We start from the raw sequence: 8374 nt of genomic DNA, 5'->3' as shown, positions 1-8374 counted from the left end.
CAGCGTCCTATATGGAGAGAAATTCTTCATTCCGTGACTCTGGGGGCAGCAAGGTGGGTCAGTGTATCCCACACACAGGGGAGAGAGAGCCAGGCCTAGAGACAGGAGGTCCTGAATTCCAATGTGGCCTTAGACAGGTCCTAGTCTAGCCCTAGAGGCTCTTTTTGGCTTAGAACTGATATGAAGATGGGGCTGCAAGGTGGCTAGAGGCCGGAGGTTCTGGGTTCAAATGTGACCACAGACTTCCTAGCTGGGAGACCCTTGGTCAAACCTCTTAATCCAAATTGTTTAGCCTTCATTGCTTTCCTGCCTAGGAAGGGATATTTGGTATGGAAATCTAAGACTGGAGGTAAGGGCTTTAAAAAAAAAATTAAATATTTTTTTTTAGACCTAAAGACGCCCCCCTCCCCTTTCTCTGAAGAACAAAAGCAAAGGTCCACAGGAAAAAGAATTCAGGGCCATCATCCCAGAGGCAACTGGAAACACCTCAAATTCAATTAAGATCTTGCCTTTCTCCCATCTCCTGAAGGAATTAGGGCTGTGACCCATTTAAAGGTGTGGCCCCCTTTCCTCCAGTCTGGAAGGGATTAGGGTATTGATCTGAAGGATGAGGCCCCCCTGACTACTTCCCGTCTCCGGGGAGCCCCGAAGGAGAGTCCTTGAGGGAATGGTCTCCGCAGGACCCGTGATTTTCTGAGTCTGATTCTCCCGGGGGCATTCGGGAAAGTTTAAGTGATTATTAGTTCTATTAGATTAGATGGAGTGTAAATGCGATATTTTATCATATTCATTCACTTAACCTGTATTTATATGCAGCAAGGTGGTGCTCTGGATCGAGAGCTGGGTACGTACCCCGAAGAAGCTGCTACCTGGATGACCCTGAGCCAGTCATTTGACCTCTGTCTTCCTCAGATTCCTCTTAGTAGAAAGAGGATAATAACAGCGCCCATCTCCCAAGGTTGTTGTGAAGATCAAACGAGCTAATAATAACAATTAACATTTCTATAGGGCTTACTATGTGCCAAACAACGAACTAAGCCCTTTATAATTTTTAATCTCCTTTGATCCTGAGATAATAATTGTAAAGTGTTTTGCAAACCTTAAAGTGCTGTGTAAATGCTAGCTATTGTTATTTATTAAAACTAATTATGTGCCAGGTGCTCCTGCTCTGGCCAGCAAAAGATAGGCAAAAATCCAGTTTCTGCCCTCAAGGAGTTTGAATAGGAATGACAACATGGAAACAACTGTGTTCAGACAAGACTGTGTACTGTGGAGTCAGCTACCTGGCTCAGTGGACAGAGAGCTAGTCTCAGAGACTGCAGGTCCTGGATTCAAATGTGACTTCAGATACTTCCTAGCAGTGTGACCTTGGGCAAGTCATATAACCCAAATTGCCTAGCCTTTGACTGTCCTTCTGTCTTAATCTTGTAGCTAGGACAGAAAGTAGAGGTTAAAAAGAATTAAGGAATTAGACTTTTTTAAAAAGAGAATGTTTAGAATCCAAGAGAGATGTCCTTGGGCATGCAGAGGCTTTGTGAGTTTGGGCATAAATAGGGACATAAAAACATAATTTGTTGTAAATCTTTAAGGTCAAGGGTCACTGAAACAAGTGTCATCTCCTGATCTATCTGTCTGAGGTCAGGAGAAATAAATATAGAGTCCCTAAACGAACAACCTAGTGAAAATATTAATAATATGGAAATAGGTCTTGATCAATAACACATGTAAAACCCAGTGGAGTTACTCGTTGGCTATGGGAGTGGGCTGGGAGAAGTGGAGGGAAAGAACATGAATCATGTAACCTTGGAAAAATATTCAAAAACAAACAAACAAATAAATAAACTTAAAAAAAATTCACATGGAATTCCTCCAGTTCTTTATTCCTTTTAGCACAATAGTATTCCACCACCAATAGATACCACAATTTGTTCAGCCATTCCCCAATTGAAGGACATACCCTCGTTTTCCAGTTTTTTTGCCACCACAAAGAGCATGGCTATAAATATTTTGGTATAAGTCTTTTTCCCTATGATCTCTTTGGGGTACAAACCCAGCAATGGCATGGCTGGATCGAAGGGCAGGCAGTCTTTTAAAGCCCTTTGGGCATAGTTCCAAATTGCCATCCAGAATGGTTGGATCAATTCACAACTCCACCAGCAATGCATTAGTGTACCAATTTTGCCACATCCCCTCCAACATTCATTACTCTCCCCTTCTTTCATTTTAGCCAATCTGCTAGGTGTGAGGTGATACCTCAGAGTTCTTTTGATTTGCATTTCCCTAATTATGAGAGATTTAGAACACTTTCTCTTGTGTTTGTTGATAGTTTTGATTTCTTTATCTGAAAATTGTCTATTCATGTCCCTTGCCCATTTATCAATTGGGGAATGCTTTATCTTAACTCTTTATTTTTAACTCTTTATCAAGAGTTCTTCCTGGAACTGATGCAGAGTGAAAGGAGCAGAAGCAGAAGAAAGTTGTACACAGACTCTGATATACTGTGGTACAATCGAATGTAATGGACTTTTCTCCTAGCAGCAATGCAATGACCCAGGACAAATATGAGGGACTTGTGAGAAAGAATGGTATCCACACCCGGAGAAAGAACTGTGTGAGTAGAAACACAGAAGAAAAACTACTGCTTGGTCACATGGGTAGATTCAGACATGATTGGGGATGTAGATGCTAAACAATCACTTTAGTGCAACTATCAATAATATGGAAATAGATCTTGATTAATGATACATGTAAAACCTAGTAGAATTGTGTGTCACCTACTGGGGGGGTGGGGGAGATGGAAAGAACATGAATCATATAATCATGGAAAAATATTCTAAATTTTAAAAATATATATTAAAAAAAGAAAAACAATAAATTTCATTTGAAAAAAAAAAAAAGAAATATGGAGTCCAAGAAAAGGATCTCTTAAACCATGTTAATATATGTGTCATAGTTCCACCCAAGATTTGAATATCTTATCTTGTTTTGTTATGTTAGTGATACTATTTTTGTTTTCCTGTTTTATGTGTACCTGACACCCTCCTCATAAAACATTCCTTTGATTCACTGTAGCCTAAGGTGGGCGGGCTAAGAAGTTCCTCTTGTACAAGTGTTTGGTTTAGGGAATCCCTGAAGAGTAGAGTCTGAGCAACCCTTGTCAAAACTGAGCCCCAGTAAGTGGATCTAGATGTGGGATCTGATTGCCCATTCCATTCCCTCTCTGGTCAGAGTACTCCTGTGTTCCTACCAAGCCCTTCCTGCCTAGCGCTCTTCTTCTGCCTCATGTTCATTGCCTTTCCACACTGTGCCCACCCCATGCCCAATCTGTCCACTGACTTACAAATATAGTAGTAGCTATGTCCCTCTTTGAACTCCTTTCCCAAGGTAAAGGGGGTGAAGCGTTGGAACTTCTCAGATAGCTTCTCAGGACCATGCCGTGCATTGGGCTGGTTGCACTGCCATCGCACTTGTTCCTTGGATTGTGGCTGGCACAGCTGGTATTCCTCACGATCCACCAGATACAGTGTATAACGCTCCATGGCATCTGGGGCCACAGACTCATCCTCATAATGTGGACAGATGATGTCTAGGTAATCACTCAGTCGAACATGGACTGTGTAGTCTTCATTCTGAAACCTGCACACAGATTGGGGGGAAAAAAAAGGATTAGAGGGTCAGCTTGACTCCAGCAGCAAAATTTTACTGTTCAAAGGGACTCTTAGTAGCCATGTGGTCCAATCTATGGCCACTTTTCAAAGAGGTCCTTCTATGACACACCCAACAACCTTTGCCTGAAGCCCTCTAGGGAGAAAGAAAGCATTCCAATTTTCTATTTTATTATTATGGTGTTTTTTGTTGTTGTTGTTTTGTTTTTTAACCCTTACCTTCCATCTTGGCTCCACGGCAGAAGAGTGGTAAGGACTAGGGAATGGGGGTCAAGTGACTTGCCCAGGGCCACACAGCTGGGAAGTGTCTGAGGACCTCTCTAGGCCTGGTTCTCAATCCACTGAGCTACCCAGCTGCCTCCTTATTATTATGCTTTAATTTCATCTATTATACAATTTTAGCTCCATCATCTCTGTTAAATGCCTCCTCCTGAGTTTTATATCCTGCCTTGATAATCTTAGGAAAACTCTAAATGCTGCTTTTGTCCCCTAAATCTCACCTTAAAAGCACTAAATGCTACTTTCATCTCCTAAACATCTTTCCATTCATTTCTCAAATATCAACCTCAATAGTTCTCTACAAATCCCCTAAGTAAAGCAATTCTTAACCTTGTTGTTGTTTCATTTTTTCAGTTGTGTCCAACTCTTCATGAACCCATTTGAGGTTTTCTTGGCAAAGATACTAGATGGATTTGCAATTTCTTTCACTTGACAGATGAAGAAAGTGAGGCAAACAGGGTGAAGTGACATGCCCAGGGTCACACATCTAGTAAGTGTCTGAGCTCTACCCATTATGCAACCCAGTTGCCTCGATTCTTCCTCCCCACCCTAGAATTGATATTAAGTATCAATTTCAAGGCAGAAAGGGCTAGGCAATTGGAGTCAAGTGACTTGCCCAGGGCCATACAGCTAGGCTATATTTGAGACCACATTTGAACCTAGGACCTCCCTTCTCCAAGCCTGGCCACCCAGCCACCTAGTTGTCTCTATAGCTGCTCTTGATTCTTAACTCAGGGTCCATGTACTTTTATAAGTACAACTGGCTTCCTTTACCTTGTCATATGTTCTATTTTATGCTTTTGAAAATACTATTATGAGAAGTCATTCATAGGCTTTACATGATTGCCAAAGGAGATCATGACACCAAAAAGTTCAAGATTAAAAATGTCATTTCTGCTTTCTCCCTTTTCTCTCCCCCTCAGCTTTCTAATCTTCCCCCAAATCTACACTAACATTTACATCCCCAAACTACTGAGAGAGTAATGTGTATCATTACTCTCATTCTAGACCCTATTCTTCTGTTCTCCAGATGGATATAGATATGAGGAAGAGAAAGGAGGAGAGGAGAGGGAGGGAGGGAGAGAGACAGCAAGAGAAAGAGAGGACAGAGAGTGAGAATGAGAGAGAAAGAACAAGAGAGAAAGAGGGACAGAGATTGAGAAAGTGAGAGAAAGAATGAGAAAGTGAGAGAAAGAATGAGAAAGAGAGAGAAAGAATGAGAAAGAGAGAGAAAGAATGAGAGAGAGAGAGAGAGAGAGAGAGAGAGAGAGAGAGAGAGAGAGAGCGAGCGACAGAAATTCAAAGAGTGAGAGAAAGAACAAGAGGGGGGGACAGAGATTCAGAGAAAGAACAACAGAGAGAGACAGAGAGAGAGCTTAGGCAGGATCCTATGATATTATGATATTATGGCATATCTACTTCAAGTTGAGTCTCTTCCAACTGGTCCCTGAGCCTCCCTTAGCTCTAGTGTGATTGCAGCCCCATCTTCTGCTGGATTCTAATCCCCACAAATGTCTATTTGATCCATGTCCTCCCAACTCTGGCTGAGATGTCTTCCTCAGCCTTTTCAGTCTTCACTATTTTACCCAAATCACCATCACTAACTGACCCAGTTATCTCAAAGGCTCTTCAGTCATTTAAGTCTATGCCATCTCATTCCCACACCTCTCCTCTCTTTCTCTTCTCTTGCTCTTTTCCAAAATCTCTTCCAACCAATCCAGCCCACCCACAATTCTCCACTTCCTCCTAATCCCCTATTCCCCAGTCCCTGAAATCCATACTTTTAGCTCCCAGAGGTAAATCACAAACATGCTGGTGTTCTCTGATCAGCAACATTCTCCCCTCCACTTCCAAGGAGGACCGGGCCTCTCCCCTTCCCCCCATCTTCCCCTCTCCCCTTCACCATGTTTGCCCCCAGGCTTTACAGGCTCCAGCCTGACTGCCCACTTGCCCCTCCTCCCACAGACCCAGACACCTGGCTCCAGGCCAGGTGGGGTCCCAGTGGGAAGAGTTGGCCATCTCAAACTGGTCAGCTTTCCAGAATGTTCTCAGCCACCACCAGAATTGGAGAAGGGGCAGCAGCCCTGCTTGCCAACTTGAACAAAATTAATGCCTGGGGGGCATCAGGGGGATTGGGCCAGGGCATGTCAAAGAGATTTAAGTGGGCACCAGATGCCTGTCACACGGAGCACTGGTGCCCAGCACCACCCAACAACAACCAGGACCAGGCATGATCTTGTCCAGCAGGGCCATGCCTGCATCCAGACTGGGCATTCCCAGGCCCTTCCCCCACCTCAGGGAAGAAAGAGAGAGAGGCTTTTAAAATTCCTCTCTGGAGAGATAAACATAGAAGCCATTTCAGAACAGGTATTTCAGCTCTGGGGCTGGCGTCTCTCTCCCTCTCCCCATGACAAGCACTGACTCACTCCCTCACTGCCTCCACCACTAGCCCCAGCCCCAGCGCCCCCCAGAGCCTGTAAGATGTGCCAAGGTGGCTGTTCTTTTCTGCTGAAGAACCCCCTGAGTAATCAAATTGCCTGTCCATCCTTGGGCACCCCCAAGCAAAGGGACAAGCCTGTGAGAGCATGTGCCCAGCAGAACCTCAGTTTCCCTGCACAAAGCCAGAGAAGTGTGTGTCCACTTCAGATGGAGGCTTTGCCTCCTTCCTAAGCTGCTCTGGCCAGTAGGTTTGGGAATGGGTGCCCACCTCCACGAATCACCAACATAAACTTCTTGATTGTCCATCTCTCATTAATATCTCATCTTTGCCCTAAGCTGGGCCCAACCTCAATGGCAGCCTACCCTCTCCCCCCCCCTCCTCTGAGCCTACTTTCTGATCTAAAGTCTGGTTAAATAGATTGGATCTTTGTGGGAAAATGGACAGAAGCAGAGACTTGGCTTGAATGGGGCACCCCTCACTCACTCTTCCCTGGATTGGGAAAGTCTGTGATTTCACTATTACTCTCCTTCTGGGAAGTGGGGGAGGAGAAAGGAGGGGAGGTTGGCAAGGAAGAGACACCTTCCTGAAAGAGAGGAAACCTGGGAACTTGGGAACGGAAAAGGCCAGGGCTCCCTCCACCTCCCAGCTAATGGTTTCCTGCTCTCCCAACCCCCCAGCACCTGGCACTGGGCATAAACAAGAATTTTGTCCTCTCCCACTGTGGCAAGATCAGGTCAGGAGAGTAAGTCCTGGGAAAAGAAGAGGGGAAAGGGCAGGCTCAGCAAGTGGCCCCGGGCAAGAGGGCATTGTCCTTCGGGAATGACAACAGGCTGAGGCCTTCCTCCCTCCCCCACTAGCCCCACGGTACAGAATTGGAGGAAATAGGCTATGTAGTACTGCAAGAACTTGAAGGCCTGGCCAGATCCTAGGACTTGCCCAGGGGAAAAATGGTGAGGCCCTAGCCTAGGACCACTTCCCGGTTTCCTGCCCTCCACCTTTCCAGCATTCCCCCCAAAACAGTCCCCACATTTCTCAGGGCTCCCAGACAGAAACAAAGAAGCCGACACAAGGTTTCCAGTCTCTCCCAGTACCATTTGTCTCCTAGCTTTAAACCAGTCCAGAGAAGAATTAACTCTTTCCCAACCTCTTTAACTCTTTCCTGATATCAGTGCCTGTGTCTGTTCCTTCCCTACCTCATCTGTTCCCTTCTGCAAGCTCAGGTGTTCTCTCTGATTCTAATTCTGCAAAACAAACACCCGCCAACCTTTGGCCTCCCTGAGTCCAGTGTGTACCACTCAGCCCCTGTTTCAGGGCCCAGGAGATGGCATATGCCCCATTTTGGCCACAGTCCCAGCCCACACTGAGCACAGAACACTTTTCTCTAGACAACAAACTGATTTGTGCCGAGATTGGGAGAAAGCATCTAAATTACCAGCAAGAAAGGACTCTGGGAGGATTCGGGTAGGGGGTACAAAAGTACTCTCCAGGCACAGAGGAAGGACTGGGCATGAGGGTTACCATTCCGAAGGAGGCTGGGGGGAGGGGGGTATCTAGGACACTCGGTTTTAGAAAGTCTTGGGGGCCCTCGAAGGCTAAGGAAAAGCCGGCCTTGGGAGATGAGGTGGGGTGGGATGCTCCCTGAGGGAGTGTAAGAGAAGGGGGAAAAGTTCCCAAAATGATGCCTCTCTCACCTCCCTCTAACAAAACTCCCAGATAGGGCGAGGGCAATTGTGGCCTCCCTGCAGTTGCATCTGCCTGGGCGATGCCAGTTAAGGTGCCCAAGTACCAGGGCTTGGGAAAGGCTGGGGAAGCTTACTTGGGGTTTGAGCTGTTCCAGAAGACGGTGTGTCGGTCAGCGGAGGCCAAACTGCAACATAAGCCCAAGAGGGGAACCCACAGTAACTCCATAACGTGGCGCCTGGCCGGGCAGGGCCGGGTTGTGCCAGACTGGGCCAAGTCGAACTGGGTTATAGAGGGACTCAGTGAGGGG

At 45.9% G+C, this 8374-nt stretch overlaps 1 protein-coding gene across 1 annotated transcript; it reads right to left on the bottom strand.

The window, feature by feature from the left end:
• Window positions 1-2924: 2924 nt before the first annotated feature.
• LOC123245170 (ephrin-A1-like) lies at window positions 2925-8361 on the bottom strand. The gene is made up of 2 exons (XM_044673931.1): window positions 8201-8361; window positions 2925-3636 (listed from the first exon to the last, which is right to left on the bottom strand). Exons 1-2 carry the CDS (start codon window positions 8290-8292, stop codon window positions 3225-3227), a joined length of 504 nt encoding a protein of 167 aa, XP_044529866.1. The 5' UTR covers window positions 8293-8361; the 3' UTR covers window positions 2925-3224.
• Between the last annotated feature and the right edge of the window lie 13 nt (window positions 8362-8374).

The sequence above is a fragment of the Gracilinanus agilis genome, chromosome 4 (genome assembly GCF_016433145.1).
Source record: "Gracilinanus agilis isolate LMUSP501 chromosome 4, AgileGrace, whole genome shotgun sequence".
Lineage (NCBI taxonomy): Eukaryota > Metazoa > Chordata > Mammalia > Didelphimorphia > Didelphidae > Gracilinanus > Gracilinanus agilis.
This window is presented reverse-complemented; position numbering and strand designations above follow the sequence as displayed.